Source organism: Anas platyrhynchos, chromosome 3 (genome assembly GCF_047663525.1).
Source record: "Anas platyrhynchos isolate ZD024472 breed Pekin duck chromosome 3, IASCAAS_PekinDuck_T2T, whole genome shotgun sequence".
In the NCBI taxonomy this organism is placed as follows: Eukaryota; Metazoa; Chordata; class Aves; order Anseriformes; family Anatidae; genus Anas; species Anas platyrhynchos.
Genome location: NC_092589.1, coordinates 38147845 through 38166779, shown reverse-complemented (window position 1 = coordinate 38166779; position 18935 = coordinate 38147845). Strand labels below are relative to the sequence as shown.

The 18935-nt window shown below is 49.0% G+C and overlaps 1 protein-coding gene and 1 long non-coding RNA gene across 4 annotated transcripts in view; one reads left to right on the top strand and one right to left on the bottom strand.

The window, feature by feature from the left end:
- Positions 1–18935, top strand: part of LOC101797709 (uncharacterized) — a 51574-nt gene that overhangs the window by 29855 nt on the left and 2784 nt on the right. The window contains exons 3-4 of one of the 3 annotated variants that reach the window (XM_072035718.1): positions 7738–7791; positions 14175–16066. The exons of 1 other annotated variant lie outside the window; for it this stretch is intronic. In XM_072035718.1, coding sequence (XP_071891819.1) covers positions 7738–7791; positions 14175–14192 — 72 coding nt within the window. In that variant the 3' untranslated portion in view covers positions 14193–16066. Of the gene's footprint in view, positions 1–7737; positions 7792–14174; positions 16067–18935 lie in introns of those variants that run through there. One more of the 3 variants, XM_005016799.5, reaches the window with a different exon arrangement.
- The window catches only part of LOC113843162 (uncharacterized), a 29022-nt gene continuing 13803 nt past the window's right edge, over positions 3717–18935 (bottom strand). Inside the window, exon 2 of the long non-coding RNA XR_005264289.2 lies at positions 3717–10689. This is a non-coding gene — a long non-coding RNA (uncharacterized lncRNA). The remainder of the gene's footprint in view (positions 10690–18935) is intronic.

Here is an 18935-nt window from a genome sequence, read left to right as displayed (position 1 = left end):
CTGCCAGATAAAGCAGCAGGAGGCAGAGTGCCTTCTGCCCTTGTTCTGCCCGTGGCAAAAGCCCATGGGGAAAGGAGGGCTTTGGAGTCACGTCCAAGCCAAGGCTTTGCAAGCTGGAACTACAGAAGTGAGACAAACTATAGAGACATCAGATGATAAGTTAGACTAGGCTGGACGTTCCCTGTGGACAGCTTTGGAGCCAAGGCCAAGAATGAAGGGACAAAATGGTCACGTTGGCAACCCTGAATTGAAATCCTTGTAAGCTTTTTCTCAGGAGTTGCTTCCATGCCTGCCAGCTGTGAAACCAGAGCCCCCTCTCCTTTTGCACCCCTCCTCCCTTCCTCAGCTCAAATGAGCCCAGCATTTGAACTCTGGTGACTTTGGCATGTGCAGATGAGTGATAGGGAATTAATGAATCCTGCCCCTTCTTTTTATTTTTGTTACTCCACAGGTGCTGGTGTTTTCAGTCAGGTCCGTTTCCTGAACAAATGGAGTTCTGCATTTTTTTTCAGGCCTCAAAGAAAACTCAGCAAGGGATTTGGGATTGGCGAGGAATGAATAGATGAGCCATCTGATGTACCCTGCAGATCAGCAGACTCGGACTCTGCCAGACCAGCAGGGGAAGTGGCAGCTGAGCCAGAGACGCTCCATACAGAGTGTTCGGTTCCCCCATCCCCAAATTCAAATCAAAGGGCTAGCAGTAAAAGTGCCAGGGCAAATCTGGCCTGTTGATCCATGCCTAGGGAGACAAGGCTTCCATACGGATCCATAGCATATCTGGAAACAGTACGCCACAAAGATGACTGAGGAGCAGTAGAAAACCAGAGTCACAGACAGGCTGGAAGTCCATTTGTCTAGACAATAACTGTGTAAGTAGGTAGCTGTGTTTGCATTAGCTGTGGCTCCAGTGTGATATTAAGGGAGAGCTTGAAAGAACAGCTTGTACATGTAAGCTGAACCATGTTACTGCTTTCTAGGCCTTGGGAGTGGTGGGAATCATATGCTCTGCCAGGTGGCAGACCTTGTTGGCCAGGCTTTGGCTCAAACCCTTCCATAGTGGGCACTGAACACACCCAGCAGCCACTCTGCTGCAATCACCTGTGTGCCTTTCTTGATTTAGATTTGACTGACTTGCTCTTGTTCAGAGAGTAATCCCTTGTGGGAAGACGTGCTGTTTTGTGGTTCAGGGCCATCTCGTATTTGCTGTTGGTTTCCACCCTTCTCTCTCAGCAGTGACAGCCAGACCCCTCCCAGTAGTGCTCACAATGGGGTGACCAATGACATCATGTTGGAGGGGATTTTGTGACCACAGAAGTCATTTTGTTGTGGCTTTCATGGTCCGCTGTTTGCCGAGCATATGATCCCAGGCAAGTCCCTGCAGTACACATTTTTGGAAGGTCTCATCTGTTTTATTTATTATTTGAATTTATTCTTAGTGATCTCTTAGTAATCAGTGTTTCCTCTGCTGCCCTGTGCAGAGGTACTAAGCGGGACTATTGAACACTAAAATAGAGGCGTTGGGTTCACAGTACTTGCTGGGCTCCTCTGTCTTGTAGAGATGAGGGCCTTTTATGACAGTGTTCAGAGACTAAATGCATTGTTTTGAAAGGGTTTCAGATGGATGGAGGATAAATGTGGCAAAAAAAACCAACAACTTTAGTGACTAATTTGATGGAATATAAGATAGAAATAACTTCCAACAAAAATTAAAGCTTTTCAGGATATTCCACGATATCACCACAGCTTACAGCCTCTGGATGCTGGGATTTGTTTTTGTAGGAAGAAACTGTTGGCCAAACCACTTGAAATAGCTTGCAGTTTAGAGTGCTGTGAAGCACTGAAGCTTCTGGTGGAGCAGCATCTGGCTTCTGACATACTTGTGATTTAAGGCTGTGGCTGAAATGGAGCCTCCTGATGCTGCCCTGCTGCAGGGACTGGGTGTACGGACATGTTGGGTGATGCTCATCTCCTAGCAGCACTGCTCGGTCCCAAGGAATTTAAATAAGAAATCCATCATCAGCCTGTAAAATAAGTTAAAAAGTCTTTTGCTTGCTCCTAGCCCATGCCTTTCCTTTAATTCAGGGGCCTCCTGCCTCTGTGACCCTCTGGGTTGGCTGGAAGTGGGACTGGAGCAGGGGTGCTGCGCAGCCGCCATTTTGTGCAGGGCCTTGCCTCCTCAGCCCCCTGTGCCTTACCCCTCTGCATGCTCCCCCTGCCTCAGCCACGGCAGGCAGGTGGTTCAGTGGGTTTCTGTTGGGTTTTGTCTTTATGGACATTGCATCACGGGGCATGGTTTTTTGCTTTCCGTGTTCCTTCACCTCAGCCTTCTGCTGTGCCCTAAGGAGTGCAATTTCTCTTTACGTTGTAATGTTTCCTGGTGCTTTGTAGAGCTTCCTCTTTCGGTTCTTTTTTTCAAATGAAGCCACATCATCTATGTTTATTTTTTGTGATAGACACTCAAGTTTTGACTGCCTTGTTTTTCCTGGAAGACTGGGCACAGCTGGGAAGCTGGCAGGTAGTGTTAACAGCATGGAAGCAGAGCAAGTTAGAGAACTGAGACTTTTTTTTTTTGATTTAGTCTGCTTAAAACTTTGTGCTGCCAAGAGCTTTAAAATGCCAATGAGTGTCAGACATCCGTGCCTTCAGTCAAAGCATACCAGCTCTTCTGTGGATGGTCCTCAGCAAAACCGAAGAAAAGCACAGTGGTTGTCCTGCTGGATGTTCTTCTGAAAACTGGGTTTTGAGTAAAGTTACAGCACATCTAATGAACACAGGCTTATTTCATTATTATTATTTTGAAATCTTTTTCATTAAACAAGTGAAAATGTCTTCAAAATCCTTAAGTTGGAACAAGGAAGTTGTATATCATTATGTAGCATTTCATAGAATCAGTCAGGTTGGGAAAGACCTCTAAGATCATCTAGTCCAACCTTTAACTTAGCACTGGAGTCCACAACTAAGCCCTGCTACTAAGTTCTAAATTTACGTGTATCTTGAAGACCACCAGGGATGGTGACTCAAAATGAAGTGTGCAGATTTAATGTAAATTAAATAGGTTAAATTGAACTGAAAGTTCCTATGTGCTCTTGCACCAAATCAATTAAAATTGTTTGTGAAAATTATTAATATTTAAGCTGCATCCAACTGTATACAGGTCCTTAGGTTTAAAACTACAACCAGATGATAAGGTTAAATTAATAATAATAATAAAACAGCAGGCAATAGAACTGTTTTGTTGTCCTGTGGAGGTGGTGAAAATGAAACCATTATAAAAACAGAAACACGCATATAAAAAGCAGATGTAAGATGAAGGGTGTTTATTAATATACAAGCTGATCCTTTGCACTGTACAGAGATTGTCCAAACTCTTAAATATTTGAAAATTAAGCTGTGATGCCTGCCTTTGAACTGTTCATTGTCAGAGTTTTAAATATTTACTTTTGAACCCCAGTAGTGTGATATGAATTCATCCTTCTTGAGAGTTATGCTATTCCTAGAATGACCTTGCCTTAAGAATACCTGTATTTTGTCTGTTAATATATATTACAGTCCTCCTGATGACACAGTAACTTGTCTGTAAGCAAATACAGGCATGCAGCACTTACTGTCTGGGTTAGGTTCAGAACTGCTCAAATCGGTGTTAGAGGACTTGAAGCACTACTGCCTAATTGGGGATTTCTACCGAAGTGAGGCTGAATAAGAGGGCTTTGCTCTGAGAAGGGGCAGGGGTGGTGTTTCATCTCTGCTGTCAGTGGTATTTTGATGGGGCAGGGTTGTGCCGCAAAGCTACACGTACCAGTTCAGGAGTTCCTTAGTGTGTTACTCGGTAAATGTGCAAGCCTCTAAATGATCACTTCCAATCCCTGCAACTTTATCAAGAGGGAGGGAGTCACTGGTTTGTGAGCAGAGAGCATTTGTGTAACAGGAGGTGGGATTGGTGGGAGGGTTCTTAGCTTGAACTGATTTTGCTGTTTTCTGGGAGTTTAACCCTAAAACGTTCCAATTTTAGAGTGAGGCATAACTTGTGTGCCCTCAAAAAGACTTTCCACATTTCCTTAGTCATGTCATTTCCTCCTTTTAAGTAGAAGCCACAGCAGATTGTAAAATAAACTTTCCATCATGTAAATACCAGTGCTTCCAAGTTGTAGGTCTCAGCTCTGATGCCAACAGTTCTGTTTGAGACCAGCGGGAGGGACTTTTTAATTGAAATAGGGAGGCTGAGCACAGGCGCTGCCTCTCTTCCTTCCATTTCCCTTTCTGCAGGTGGAAGAAAGACTCAGAAACCAAACCCTTCTGTTCATTCTGAGCTCTGCTACTAATATTCTCCCTGACCTTCAGTAAATCTCTGTTCTTCTTGCCTTAGCTCTTGAAAAATAACATGAGGAAATAAAACTACGTTTCCAGATTGGACTGGTAGTTAGGAATAATCCCAGGGCTACTGAACTGAATGCGTCACCTTTGTTACAGGCTGGTCACTCCTGGCTTTAGGCTACTGCGAGTCACGTAGCCAAATTGATGTTACTTCATCTCTGCCTGCATCTATGCAAATAGGAGTTAACGAGTTGCTGCATCTCGTGGCTGGCTTGTCACGTGGAGGCCTCCAGAGGGAGGATGAGGAGAGGCTGCCCTGGAAAGTTCCCAGCTGTTGCTAGGCTCCACAGCGTTGCTGTTTCCTTATCCAAAAGGCTACGCTCAGGTTTGGAGAGAAAAGGGGAATCCAAGGGATGGAAAACTCTGTGAAGATGCTTAGCTTACTGTCTGTAAAGCATGGCTTTGCTATGCTGGGTGCAGAGCGCGTGTGGCTGCAAGAGGTGGAAGCAATTTGTTTAGATAAAATAACATTCAATACCTGGCCGCCTATTTATTCATTCTCAGCCACAGGATCATGTAGCTCGCTTGTTCTCTTTCCCTTCTGTTCCTCCCACTGTTGTCTCTCTTCTGACACTCTTGGACCTTTGCAGTGATGCTGGAAGAGTGCAGCACAAGTGGTCTTGTGCTTCCAGTCTTAGGGGATGCAGGGAAACCCATCTATTCCAGAGGGCCTCCTCTGCTGAGCCTTGTGCTCTGCTTTTACAGCCTGCAACCACAGGGATGTCACGTTTTGATTTTATTCCCGAGTCCGTCAGGAGGCACACCAGAGATCACGATTAACTAATGCAAATTGTTAGGTAGGATATTGTGCTCCTGCTACACAATGCAGCCTCTTTGAGCTGTGGCAAATAGCATTAAGATCCTTATGTGATTAAAGCTCCTCATGACAGCATCAGCAAAAAGGGCACCTCCGTTTTCTGCCAGAAGCATAGAGATCTTAGGATACAGCCAAGCACTTGAGTTCCTCCTGGTGGAGTCTGGCAGCTTGTCATCCACCCACGGCTACTTCAAACTTTTCAGTCAGCCTTTGTCATCTTCTCTAAAGGTAGCTGCACAGCTGTAATTGCTGTCTCTGTTGTTGCTCCTTATTTGTCTTAATAAGAGGCCAGGGTGCACACACTGAAGGTCTTGCTGCCTCCGCTAATTTGTAGTTGGGAAACTGCTTTGTGGCACCCTGATGGAGTCCTCAGGGGATCTGTGGATGGGACTGTGGTGGGGGTTGGACTGGGAGGTGTGTGCTTCTCCCCTTTGGGCAGGGGATCCTGTGGTGCTGCTGAGGCCTTGTGGCATGCAGTGTCACAGCCTTGCTCCTCCATCTGTAGGGGTTCAGCCAGTTTAGAAGAAAAGCTTACAGAGAGACTAAAATTTTGCAAGACCTCACAACTCCTCATATTACTCTTCCCAGCACCCTGTAGTTTGTCAGCCCCACCAGATTCTTCGTGCTCCTCGGTCTTCTCACTGAGTGAGGAAAAAAAAAAAAAAAGGCAGTAACCTCCTGGTAAATACCAGCCTCCCAGTAACTGCCTTGCAGCATGGCTGGGAAAGGAGCCCTGCATTTTTATAGGACTTCTCAGAGAATTACTTGCTCAGCTGGACAGCACAGGCTTGGGTCAGTTCAGCCCAGCAGTTCCCTGTGTCTCCTCCTGTCTGGTTTGTGCAAAGACCTGGTGGTGTCCTTTCAGGTAAAACGCCTTGGGGCTGTGCTGACAGGGCAGCACAGACCTAGGGGTAGAGGCATCAGCTGTGGCCACGATTGAGTCCCTTGATGAATAACAAAAGGCAGCGTTGGGTTTCACCTGCAGAAGGATTAAAAGAAAAATCTCACAATCCTTACAGCACCTCTCTTCATCCCCATGCGTGCTTGGACAATGAATTGCATTTTTCTCAGACCCCAAAGTACCCATTTACAAGTTTCAAGATGTGCTGCAGTGTCTGTCTTTATTCCAGACACACGTGCATGCTGTAAGTGTGCTGAGGGATGGATTTTGGATCAGAGAGGCTAGTGCATATAGAGAGAGTGTGTGGGTTTCCAGTCCCCTTTCCAAATTTTGGGTGGCTGTGTGGATTAACACTGTAAAAATGCGTTTGTGGAGCACAGAATGACAGAAGCTGTTGGAGGAGTGGGATTCCCACTGCGCAAGTACATTCTACTGGAAAAAAAATAATATATTTCACCTGAGCACTGTCTTCAGTTGTTTGTTGTTTTGTTTTTTTTTTGGGGGGGGATGCTATAAGTGTATTATTTTTAAAAGTGTTGCGACTCTTTTATTCTTGCTTTTATCTTGTCATTTTATTGGAAAAAGCAGGAAGACTACAAACAAAAGAAGCAAGGAAATAGGAAGATCTCGCTATTTACCGTCCATGTTAGGAGGGTAGTGGGACGTTTTTCCACAGGTCTTCTGTCATAAGAATGTCATCTGAAAAACACTTCAGTTGCTTTGTTAAAGCGTATGTGTGTGGAGGGAGAAGTGTTTTCCCACCCTTTACACAGCTTTCCAAGTGGAAAGTGTAGAAAACAGTCAGGAGCTAGGAAAATCTATTATTTCTTTCAAAAACTGCTGGAGACATTTCTTCCTGTCGTGTCCCCCTCACCAAGGTTTTCAGTGTAAAAAATGAGGTACTTTTAATGGAGAATGTGTTTTCTCTTCAAGCCTTGTTTTTCCACTTTGAGTGTTTTTTGGGATTTGTTTTTTGAGGGGAAAGAATGATTTTATTCACTTGCCAACTTTCAGAGTGCTGCCTCAGAACTGGGATAGAGCTGCAACTCACACATGTATTCCTGTAGTTACACTGAAGTAATTACTGTTTCAAGTACGTCCTGGTGGCTGAATGGTGTGGTTCATATGTTATGATGACTTTAATGGTTCTTACAGTTTATAGCAAAGGGTTTTAGGGCTGTGGGCAGGTGCTTTTTACTTCTTTTGTAATTTGAAATAAACATAACGAAAGTAACTTGAATAATGGGAACATCCACACTTGCATTAAATAGGCTATTTTTTTCTTCATAAAAGGAAGATGAATTCACCTGCTTCAGGGCAGAGTCTAACCACCAATTGACAGAAGTTAAGAAGAAAATTCCTTTCAGGCAGTTGTTTCATTTCCTCCTCTTTGGCATTCCTTGTACTTCCTTTTGAAATCTGGGGTGTCAGCCACTGTCTAGGCTGGGTGAAAGAATCTCAGATTCGGCTGATTGTTTGATGGCCACTTCTGGTATTTCTTAGTCCTGTCTTTCATATCTCACTTAACCATCCATCCATCCATCTTGTTCGATAATTAAATATTGATGAAAAGAGACTCCCTACAATCTCACTCTTTCTGTTCCCTCATGTTTCTGCTACTAATCCCTGGATTCTAATTCTTTTTCAGAAGATGCTGCTCAAGAAGAATTGTGGAACGAAGACTAGAGTAATTAAAATTCGTGTAAGTTGCCCTTTACTGGTGCACTTCCCTTCATCTTTCCACAAATATCTGAATGTGGTGATTGTCATCAAACATCTACACCTGCAAGATTATTTCTGGAGGTTTCCTTTGGCTTGATCAGCTGCATAACAGAAGTTGCTGATCTGGAGTAAATAGACTCTAGTAGCAATTCAGGTTGAGTGCTGATGAAGCTAATCATGCAGAGGCATTTTCCATTTTGGAGGCCATGGGTTCAAAGCTTCCTTGGAGCAAAACTCTACATCTCCTGTGATGAACTCATGTTGCTATGCATTGCTGTCCTGTAGGGTGTTGTTTGGATCCTTCTTGACCAAATGTGCTGATCTGGGGTAGTAAGTGGTGTTTGGCAGGAGTGAGTGTCATTGGTGGTAGACAGCTCTGGTCAGGGACTGCGGCAGTGTACTGCACTGGTGTCTGCAGAGCAGTATGGGATGTAGGACTGGGTGATGAGAGTGCTAGATTGCTTGGATGGCTTTGCAGCTGGGGTGGCAGTGCAGTGTCTGAGCATCTTGCATTCTTGACTGCACATGCATGTAGCTGGTCTAGGTTTGTTCCCACTCTCCTGCTTGTACTTTGTGCTGTCTGCACCTCCGAGTCTTCATGTCTAGCACCCCACCCCTGACTTTTCAACCACCCCATCTCCTGTGTGGGTACCTTGGATATCTTTCAGTCAACACTGTATGGCACTGCAGGAGAAGCGTGTATGACCTTGCGCATTGCAGCCAAAACAAGTGCCTCAGTCTCCTGAGCCCCTCATGATCCTCCACATATTTGTGATATGCAGGCAAAACCAGCTCAGGGGGAAGAAAACAGATATCCTTTGTGATTTGAGAGGTGGAAGAGCAGGTGGGGCTGGCTAGAGCAGGAGCAGAGCTGGATGGTGTGTCCTGGACTCCTCGTGTACCTTCTACCATTGTCCTGACTTGAAGCAGCCCCCACCGTGACCTGATCCTTCTGACTGCACCACAAATCCTGACCTGTTCTGTATCGTCTTGTGCTCCTGCCTCCGTTGTTTTCAGTGGAGCTGTCTCCCCTGTGAGCATTCCCCAGACGGTGCCTGTCCTTCAGACCTATCAGCAGTCTAATCCCGTTCTAGTCTGATGTGTTTATCGCATTCTTCTTACCCCTGCCCCATGTGCTTTCCTTTTTCTTTTTTGGTTCTGCTTGGGTGTCCCTGGACTGGGGCACCGTGGCGGGGTGGTTCCCCAGGGCCCAAGCTCATTACTGCGGCTTTAAGAACCCCTGGAGAAGCTGAGAGACAGAATTATCCCTTAGCTCCCTGCTGAGCTCGCCTCAGCTCACGCTAAAATAAACAGCAGGAACGGAGGGGACACCTTTCTGACAGATGGCACGGTGTCCGCGGGTCTCTGGCCAGCCCTGTCCAGCTGGGACAGCGCTACCTGAGGCGCTCGTGCAGTTTCCATGCCGACAGCGTGTGGTATGTCAGCCTCTGGCCTGGTGGCAGAGGTAGAGGAGCGTTTTGTGCTTCCATTTTTCAGGCGATTGTGGGAACTTTTGTGTACGCAGCTCAGAGAGGAGGCAGCAGGCCCCTGGCTGAGTATCGTGCCTCAGCTCTGGAAGCAGATGAGGGAGGTCGGTACCTCTGAAGGGTGATGCTGTGCTCACACACAAAGGGAAACCTCAATCCAGGCTTGGCATGGCTTTCCTTCACAGTGGTGCCCCGGGACAGGACAAGGGGTAATGGGCACAAACTGAAACACAGGAAATTCAGGTTGCCTGGAGAACTTGTGGAGTCTCTGTCCTTGGAGATACTCAGAACATGCCTGGGCAGAGGCTTGGGCAACATCCTGCAGCCGACCTTGCTCTGGGCAGGAGCTTTGGACTAGAGCCTGCTCCACGGGCACCTGCCAACCTCAGCCATTCTGTGATTTCTGGCTTTTTGCCCAGCACTCTGAAACTCAGAAACTGCGAGCACACCAGGGACCTTGGTACACTTGGGAGGGTTCTTCTGAGGCCCTCTTGACTGTGGCCTCTTGCAGAGGATGGTAGTGGGAGGCCAGGTGAGAGGCCTGCTTGTGTTGTGTAGCCCAGGGAAGCCCTGATGTACAAGTGCTCTTGTTTCAGTACAGGTGAAGAGCATCCAGCCTCTCACTGATCTGAGATGGGCAGTGACCTCCAGACAGAGTAGAACTGTGGAGATGCAGCGAATAAACCAATCTGAAGGGCAGGCAGAGAAGCAGTGCTGCCTAAGGCATTTTTGCGAGGGCTGTGAATCGGAGATCCTTGCTTTCTTCCCATGGTTCTGCTGCTGAAGAAGGAGGGAAGAAAGGATTATGTATGTACCCCGCATGCCTTGTTTTTCCCTCCAGTGTGAGGGTGATGGTGGCAGTGACCTGCCAGCCAGCAGACATGCTTAGCGCAGTAATGTCAGTGAAGTGTTTTCATGCTATTCTTGGTGAGGACAGTGTCTCCTGTGGTTGTGAGATAACACACACTTTTAAAAATACCCCTCTCCTGACTGGTATTTTTATTGCCTTGATGTCTTGGGGCTTTGCTGGCGTGTCCGGACCCAAGGTGATGCTCTCTCCTGCATCATCCCAGCCATGCTGTTCTTCCCTCTTCTGCTGGAAGAGCCTCCCAGATGAATGTCAGATGGAAGAGCCCTTGGGCACTGGAACACTGTTTCAGCCCTTGGAAATGATTTTGCTCCTAGAGAGCCTTTCTGGAGCAGGTGGCCCAGGCTGGCCTTTGCTTTTCCATGTACTGTTTGAACACTAAGATGCCACCTTGTCATTGTCCCCTGTGCTTAAGCTTCCTGGGGGCCAGCTCAGATGGTGTTAGGCTGCAGCCTTTCCACTCGCTCAGCGGTTCTTCTTCTCACATGGGATGATGAGGCAGCGATGTGACAAGTCTCTGAACCTAGAGGGATTCAGACAGATTAATAAACCTCCCAAATGTGCGGCAGCTCGGTCATGTTTGAAACGTTTTGGGGGAATAACAGCTTTGAGAGGGCAGGGCCTGTAAGTGAGGAAAAAATAGTGTTAAAAGAAATCTCCCTCCTGTCCCTCTGCCTGCCTGCCTCCCAGTGAAGGATAATGGATCAGGAGAACGAGGCCCTGTGGGCAGGCACACAGAGACAAATCAGAGGTGACAGCGTGCGTATGAAGTATGGATCTGTGCAGAACGGGTGCACGTAGCACAGCATGCCCCAGTGCAAGGTGAGGGGTTGGCCTCCATAACCTATCCGTAATTCCAGAGTATGTCCATAATACCCCAAGACTTCAGTTGTCCAGAGCCTCTTGGGGTGAGGGTTGCAATTCGGTCACTTATCTTGTTCCTCCTTCACGAACTCCTGCGTGCAGCCTCTAAATGTGACTGATGGAGCTTATCTCAGGAGCAGGAGCTGGGCTTATCTCAGGAGCACTAAGTGGGTAGAAGACACAGCTAGCGAGCCCCTGGGTGTCTTGAGAGCTCTTGTTGGGGCATGCAGAAAGAGTAAGGATTTCAAGGCCAATCTGATAACCTGCCCAATCAGAGAGGTGTTTTCTGCTATGTAAAAAAAAAATAAAAAATAATTTTAAATCGGAACATAAAACTCCTGTGCTCTTGCCTTGATCATATTGGTGCTTGAGAACACCCTCGGCTTGGACATGGGCCAGATCCCTGGAATGACTTCCCCATCTCTTATCTCTCACATCTGTATCCTAAAAGACCACTGCAGAAACATGCTGGGTTTTCTTCCCCTGAAACAAGGGACCTTTTCAGCTTGGAGCTGAGCAGGAGATACGCTGGCCTGAGTTGTTTTGGCTGAGCTGTTCACAGATGCAAGGCGTGCTAGGTGACAGTAATATTGGTGCAGACCTCTGGTTCGGGCTGCACAGGAAGCAGTAAAGGTTTCACAAGAGGTCAGAAGACCCTTTGTGTGTGTTTAGCCATACATACATGTATATTGCCCCTTCCATTGCAGGCTCCCAAGGTGCTTCGCAAGCATGGCTAAATGTAGCATCCCAGAGGCAGATAAATATGATAGCAATTTCAGAGTGGGTTAAACTGAGAAACCAGCAAAGATTGTGACTTGTTTTAAGAGGGTGTGAGGAAGGCTGAGGTTTCAGCTTTGATCTTCAACCCCCATTCCTGGAGCTCTGTCCTTCTCCATACTGTATCATGCAGTCTGAACACTTCCGATATCTCAGGGAGCAGAGATCCCAAACTGCAGCTTCCTGTCAGTTTGTCCAACCCTCCTGGTTGTGTTCAGTATGTGACTGAGTGCCGAACCGAGAACCTGCCCTTTAGAAGCAGAAGGACTCACCTTCTGAGTCGCATCCTTGGCTTATGTGCTGGGCTCTGTCCCCTCGTGGGGATTTTAGCACTCCAGTTACCTAGGCAGGCTTTTGTCTCCTGTTGGAGACAAAAAAAAGATCGCTCATCTCTGCTGAGCAAAGTGGAGAAGATCCTCTGCTAACCGAGGGCATGAATGTCCTCTGGCCAGTTGGTGAAATCAGCTCCCCCTGTGCTCCTTCCAGCCAAGCCACCCAGCTGCCTGCTGAAGATCTCTGTGCAGCGATGGCAAGCCCTGGAGAACCCCAGGCCATGATGTGAATGCTTCCTGACAAAAAGACTTTGTCCAGAGTTTTCTCAGTGTGGGGAAGGATGGGATGCCTCCGTCTGTTTAAAAACTAACCCAAATATATGGCTCCAGACACTGTTTTATTTAGCACTGCCTTTATTGGGTCTCATAGCAAAGGCTAACCAGCCTCCAGCCTGTCCGTAGCAGCTTGAGGAGGGACTTTCACGTCTCTTTCCTTTGCTCCATTAAAGAAAAGAATGTTTATTGCTGCCTGCTTTTCATAAATTCCTGCCATGGATGCTCTTGCACCCATTAAATCATGTAAGTGCTTGCAGAGGAGATGCTGTGGAATAACCCAGAGCTGTGCAATCCACACAGCACTGGGAAAGTAGCGAGTGGCTGGTGAATTAGGATGCTGAGATCCTGATTTCAGCTCAGCCCTTGGCTTGGGTGGGTCTGGTTTAGGAGCAGGCACAGGGGGAAGGTGGAAAGGAGGTGAGGACGGAGGTGCAGCCTGGAGACACGCTGCTCTTGGGGCAGCCCCATGTGTCTGTGGTGGCTATGCTGTGGTTCAGGGGCTAGGGAACGTGGCCAGGAAATGGGTTGTGGGGTTGAAAGAGCTGGGTTTGGAGGCGTTGGGGTCACAGAGGGTCGCAGTGGCCCTGCCTCTCCTTTTTCTGGCGGAGCTTCATGCCCAGGATGGTCGCTTGGGCACGTCTTTCACCGCTGCATCCAGGCCCGTTGCTCCCCTTTGTTCTCATGGCTGTGGGAACCTGGCACCCATTCCCGATCCCGGTCCCCAGCGCTGCAATCCTTTCCCACACACCTCTTCCATAATACGCCCGCTTCCTGCGCTTGGCTTCCACGGCTGGAGCGGTTTGTCCAGAGGCAAGCGCGCTGTGGCGGCATGTGTTCGCAGCCTGCTCGTGCCAGGATAATTAATACTCACTTTGCAGCGTTAATTTGGGCTCCCTTTAAGTTCAAAGCAGAGCTCTGCTCTGTGCCAGCCTGCCTGGCCGCAGGGAAGAGGATGTCCCCAGGCTCACATGGGGAGCAGCACGTGCTCAGGTAGGCACCATGTGCTGGCCTCGAGAGAGGAACCATGCCTGGGGCTCCTGGCCTGAAATGAGGAGGATGATGAGGGCAGGCTGCTGCGGTTGCTCTAGAGGCAGGGAGGATGCTCCTGCCCCACCGGGAAGAGAGGGGAAACTGGGGGTTCGTTCACTTGTACCTAAGGGATTTGTGTGGCCTTCAGACTGGAATCTTCACTGGGACCTTGGGGTGGTGAGGTCCCAAACTGAAAAACCCTCTGAATGACCCGTCTGTGCCTTTTCATCACACACCCTCCATCCTTCAGGTTGTCAGGCAGGCAAAGTCAAAGCTTGCAGGCAGCTTTCTCAAAGACACGTCTCAAAGATGTGTGAGGGAGGAGAAGAAAGGCTTGTTACACCGGTGCCAGCAAGGGCCTGGAGCTGGAGCTGGCCCGTTCCTGCTCTTGGGCAAGTGACCAGCAAGCGTTTGCCCAGCCCTTTGAAGTGCCTCCCAGAAAAGTTCAGTGTTGTCTGCCTGGTGGCACCTCTCGAAGTCTGGTAGTTGCCATCTGACAACTCTGTGCACACATTTGCAAATGTTGGATGGATTTTTTTTTCCCCCTTCCCTTGAAGAGGAACAGCGAGGTGTTTGTAAACTGCTGAGCTGGTCTCTGCGGCGTGGTTGCGCAGAAGGAAGTAGGTGTCAGGCAGCCTCGCGCTGGTGGAGGTGACAGGCCTTGTAGGGAAGGCTCATGGAGAAAAGAATAAAACAGGGCTAACTGCAAAGTTTTGCTCTTCCTCATTAGGACAGCAGCTGGAGTTGATGTTTTTCTTAGAAGAAAAAGGAGAAGAGTGGTCCTAAACTGTCATGGTCCATCTGGCTGTTCCCTGAAGTTAAACCGCACGTGGACGTGGTGGTGATGGAGAGACCTTTGAGAGGGAAGGGGCTTGCCTTTGGAAAGTTATTTCTTGAGCTGTTCCGGGTTTGTGACTGGAATAAATTGTCAGAGGCCTACAGGAGTTAACGAAGAAGCAGCTAGATGTGAATTGCTGTTCCACGGGAGGAGCTGGTCCTGCTCGTCAACGACTGTCCTGAAAAGTGCCTGAAGCCAGACTGTCACTGAAGGGAAATTATTTCTCATCAGGAGGTCACAAAGCACAGACATGTTATTCATCCTAGCTGCCTGAGTGTGGTTTATGTGTTGTAATCCTGCCTTATGAAGGAGAAACTGCGGCACAGGTGATGAGAAGCCGCTGCTTGGGACCGCGTCCAGGATTACAGACGTGGCTCAGGGGTCCCCATCCCCTGCTTGCAGCTGCTGGTTTCACACATCAAAGCTGCGGTGTCACCAGTTTCTCTCCTAACAACGTGGCGTGGGTGAAAGGCAGGAGGATGAGGTGGAATTAAAAGCACTGCACCTCTCAGGGCTCCGCCGTGACTCGTTCAGCTGTTAGCAGGGCGGCTGTGCCCCAGCCGGGCAGCATTGCGGGCAGGCGCCTGTCTTTGCCAAGGCTCCTCTGGGGATTTATTCCTTTCCACGCGGGGTGGTGGTGGGAATCGGATGCGCCTTTACAACTCGCAATTACATGCTGCCTTTCATCCCAAAGGACTTCTTAACAAGTGAATCTACGGGCTGCAATGGGATCGTTCACCCACTGCTGAGAGGCGTCCACCGCTGGAAGACAGGAAGCAGAGAAGGGACTCCTGTGCTGGCTTGGCCCTGAGTAGGGAACGGGTTGGCAGAGCACACACGCTGCTCCGATCTCAAGTCCTGCCAGGATCCTGGAGCTCTTATGAAAGACAGCAAAGAGTATTAAGCAGATCTGTGTTTCGTATCACCCCTAGCACACCACTCCCTTCTAGGACATTGTTGTGTTAGGTAACTTCATTTTTCCCCTTCCTTTGGGGATTGTAATTCCCACATCTGAAAGTGCGCTTGGAGCCACGCTTGCCTTTGCTTCATCCAGAGAAGAGAACCGCGTTTCTGTGAATTATGAGTCCAAAATGAAGTTATTTCACAATCCGCGTTTTGGATATTTTCCCAGACTTCATAGGGGCAAGGGAGGGGTTTCTAGGAGCAGTGGGCTTTTGTGTTAGTAATTTACCCTTCACCTGTTTATCTTCTTCCTATGTAATTCTTCCTTGCCAGAACGTAAAGTTATGTCCCGGGTGGTTTATGCAGCAGTTGCCCATGTCTTTGGCTTTCTGAGGGCTGCTAATAGGACTGAAGTCCTGCATCCCTTCTGTGCTGTCTACTCTCACCCTTCTCCGGGGCACCTGCATCCAGTCACAGTCCATACCATCTCTAGCTGTGCTTTATATTGATATGTTTGAGATGTTTCAAGCCGGGTTGCTGGTTTACCAGCTGTATTTAACGGTGGTAGCACAGTTGGTCGCTACAGTACAGGTTTGTAAGTTGAGGGCCCTCCTTGAGGTGCGGGCGGACAAGGTCCACGTGAGGGGGCACAGCTGCTTTGTAGTTTTGAGTCAGGAAGAAGTGGGTGCATGCCAGGAGGAGTAAGGAAGAGTTGCAGGTGTACCAGGGGTGAAACAAGGTGTGTGAGAGCAGGTGAGCATGCACACAGGGCCGTGTGTGTGACAGGGGGCACCCAGGCACGGGTGCCTTCCTGCCGGCAGCCGCGTGGCTGTATCTCGGGCTGTTCTCCAGCTGTGTAAATACATTGCTTAACAAACGGAGGGCTCTGGTTAATGATTGCTGTTAGCGCGGGGCCCATATTAGGCTCCGTTTGGTGCCAGCTGCCCGGCTGCCTGGATGCCATCGGAGTGAAGGCAGCCGGCTGCAGTGTTGAGGAGCCTCCGCAGGAGCCGGCCTGGGCTTGCTCAGCAGGGGCTGTCAGGCAGGGCTGTGGCACGCTCCCCGGGGCCTGCTGCAGCAGGGGCAACTCAAACTGCCTTCTGGAGAAGAAATGACATCCCCGGTGTCACAGGCTGGTGCTGGGCGCCCAAGGGGAAGGGCAGGCTGGCTGGGAGGCAGCTGGCCCAAGCAGCAGGACGGGAGGGACGTGTTCCCCGCTCTGGCAGCTGGCCCCATCTCTCTCCTCGTTCTGGGAACAGACCTACAGGGCTTTGCCTCGCACTGCTCAACGTGGCCAGACCACCACATGCTGTGATCCCAAATGGTGTCGTGGGCTAAGCCAGATCAGGCCTGGTCATCCCTAGAGCAGGATACGAGCTCCAGAGAAAACACGCAGTCCTGGGGCCGTTTCGTGCTGGTGCTCTTTCCTCCAGCAAGGTCCCTAGCAGAGGACGTGCCCTGTCATCACTAATGGAGCAGGTTCCTCACGGTGCCCTGGGGAGGCTTTTTGCCCCCAGAAGGCCCAGATTGCAGCCCCACGGCTCCTTCCTGCCCTGAGCCTGGTGAGGTCCGTGGACAATTTTCGTCTGTTCTCTGGAGCCGTCTCTCCCCAGCCTCTCTTCCATCTGCCGTCCGCCAGAAATGAACTGATTTCAGCTGCCTTCCCTAATCCCGTCTGGCATTTCAAAATGGAGGGGACTGCCAGGATCTTTGTTCCCGCTCCCTCTTGGCACTGGCAGGGGACCTTCTCTGCTCTGCAGAAGGACAAATGTGCTGATTTATTCTGCCCCTTAGCTTTGAATAGGGGTTGCTACGTTACCCCACAGCTCTGGGGCTTGCCAGAGCACACACCATATATAACCCCACAGCAGGTGGCTATTGAGGAAAGGCCCTTAAATCTGCCTCTCTTGTTTCTTATGCTGCTGGCCAAGGTGTCAGGGGGCTGTAGCAGGGCATGATTTGCTGGCTGAAACTCCGGGCACGGCTGATGCCAAGCACCATGTTGGCATTTTCCATTCTCAAACGCCCATCTCAATTTGCAGAGGAGGGACCAACCAGGCAGGAACACGCTGCCCATGCTGGCTTTTTAGAAGCCCTTTCTGACAGGAAGACTGCCCCCTGGGGCTGAGCTGTGACCAAAATCCTGGCTGTAGAGGCTCCCAGATCCTCCTACACACAAGGCCAGGCTTGGAAGCTTTCTTCTGGTGTGAGCGTTTGGGTGAGCTGGACTGTTTGGGCAGCTATCCAGGAAAAGCTGTGTGCACCTGTCCTATGATGACAAGTGAAAACCCATCCAGGACAGAGGCAGGTGGTACCCAAACATCAGTGCGCCGTGCTGATACATGGTTGCAGCTGTCTGAAAGACCTGACTTGGAAGTGCCTCTGTCTTAGAGAAAACAGCAGAGTTGGTGATTGCTCCTAAAAAGCCTAATTATTTGAGAAACAGCCCCTTAGTGCAAGCTGGGTGAGGAGATGCTGTGGATCTTGCTAGAAAGGGAGTGGAAAAGGCAACAGGGAGGCTGTAACGCCCAAGCCAGCTCTCCTCTTGCTGGACCTTTTCCACTCTCCATGAAAACAAGTGACACTTTCCAGCAGTGATGGGAGTGAGATGAGTGGTGGGGCATTTCCATGAGCTTCTGAGCTGCTGAACTTTTTTTTATCAGCAGCTTGCACCTGTCTGTTGGGAATGAGCTCTGCAGGAGATGAGTAAGTACTCTGCTGGCCCAGAGAGCGGTGGGACCTCCTCTCCTGGCCAAAGAGCATCTGCAAGGAGGTCACCCCATTGGTGCTTCTGCTTGCCTATGGAAAAAAACACAGTTCCTGAGATCTAAATGGAAAATACTTCGTATGTTATGGAGTTGAAAGGTTAATTTGGTATCGTTATTCCTCTGGGATCCGTGGGTCCCAGGAAGGTCTAGTGGGGAGCAGCATTCCTATCCTGTCACGCGGTGCATGGGTATTTCTGGTCTCCTCACTTCAGATCAGCTCTGACCATGCTCTGAACACCAGGAGGGGAAGGGGAGAGAGTTATCTTTGGAGGCCATGGTACAAACCAAGCTGCAGAGCCTTCAGGTGGGATTTTTTTGCACCAAGCGTTTCCCAGCCATTCCTCACTGATTTGTTTTAGAAATGCGTTAAACCATGGGTCAGGCAGTCCCAAAGCTTTACAGGTAATGTCAGCTTCTGTAGGTCCTGCATGTGTATCCATTTCATAGCCAGGACTGTTCTGGGAATCTGTCTTCATTTATTTTTTTCTTTACACGTAAGCAATCCTCATTCAGGGAAATTCCCTCCCAGGAGGCCTGGACAATAACTGGCATGAGACAGAGAGTTGGCTTGGGTGTCACCTTCTAGCCTACACTTGAAACCCAGGGAAGGCCTGATTTCCAGACGTGCAGAGCATCTGGCCCTTAGGCTGATTTCTACAGGAGTCCAAAGAGCTCTAGAGCTTCTGAATTTCAAGTCTGCCCACAAGAGACTGGAGCTTACCCCAAAAGCCAGTCAAATGCTTCTGGGTGTGAAGTGATTTCAGGAGAAAGAAAGAGCAGAGAGGATGCAGGTGGATGGGAAGTGGGAAAATTTAAGCATCAAATAAAGTCTATCAAAGCAGAAAAAGAACAAAACAAAAACACACACACACACAAAAAAAAAAAACAAAAAAAAAACAGGTAAGGGGAAGTGTGGTAAATGGGATGGGAGAAGAAACAGTGGTGTAGCCTAAACTGTAGAGCCAAAGCTCTGGAGCATTTC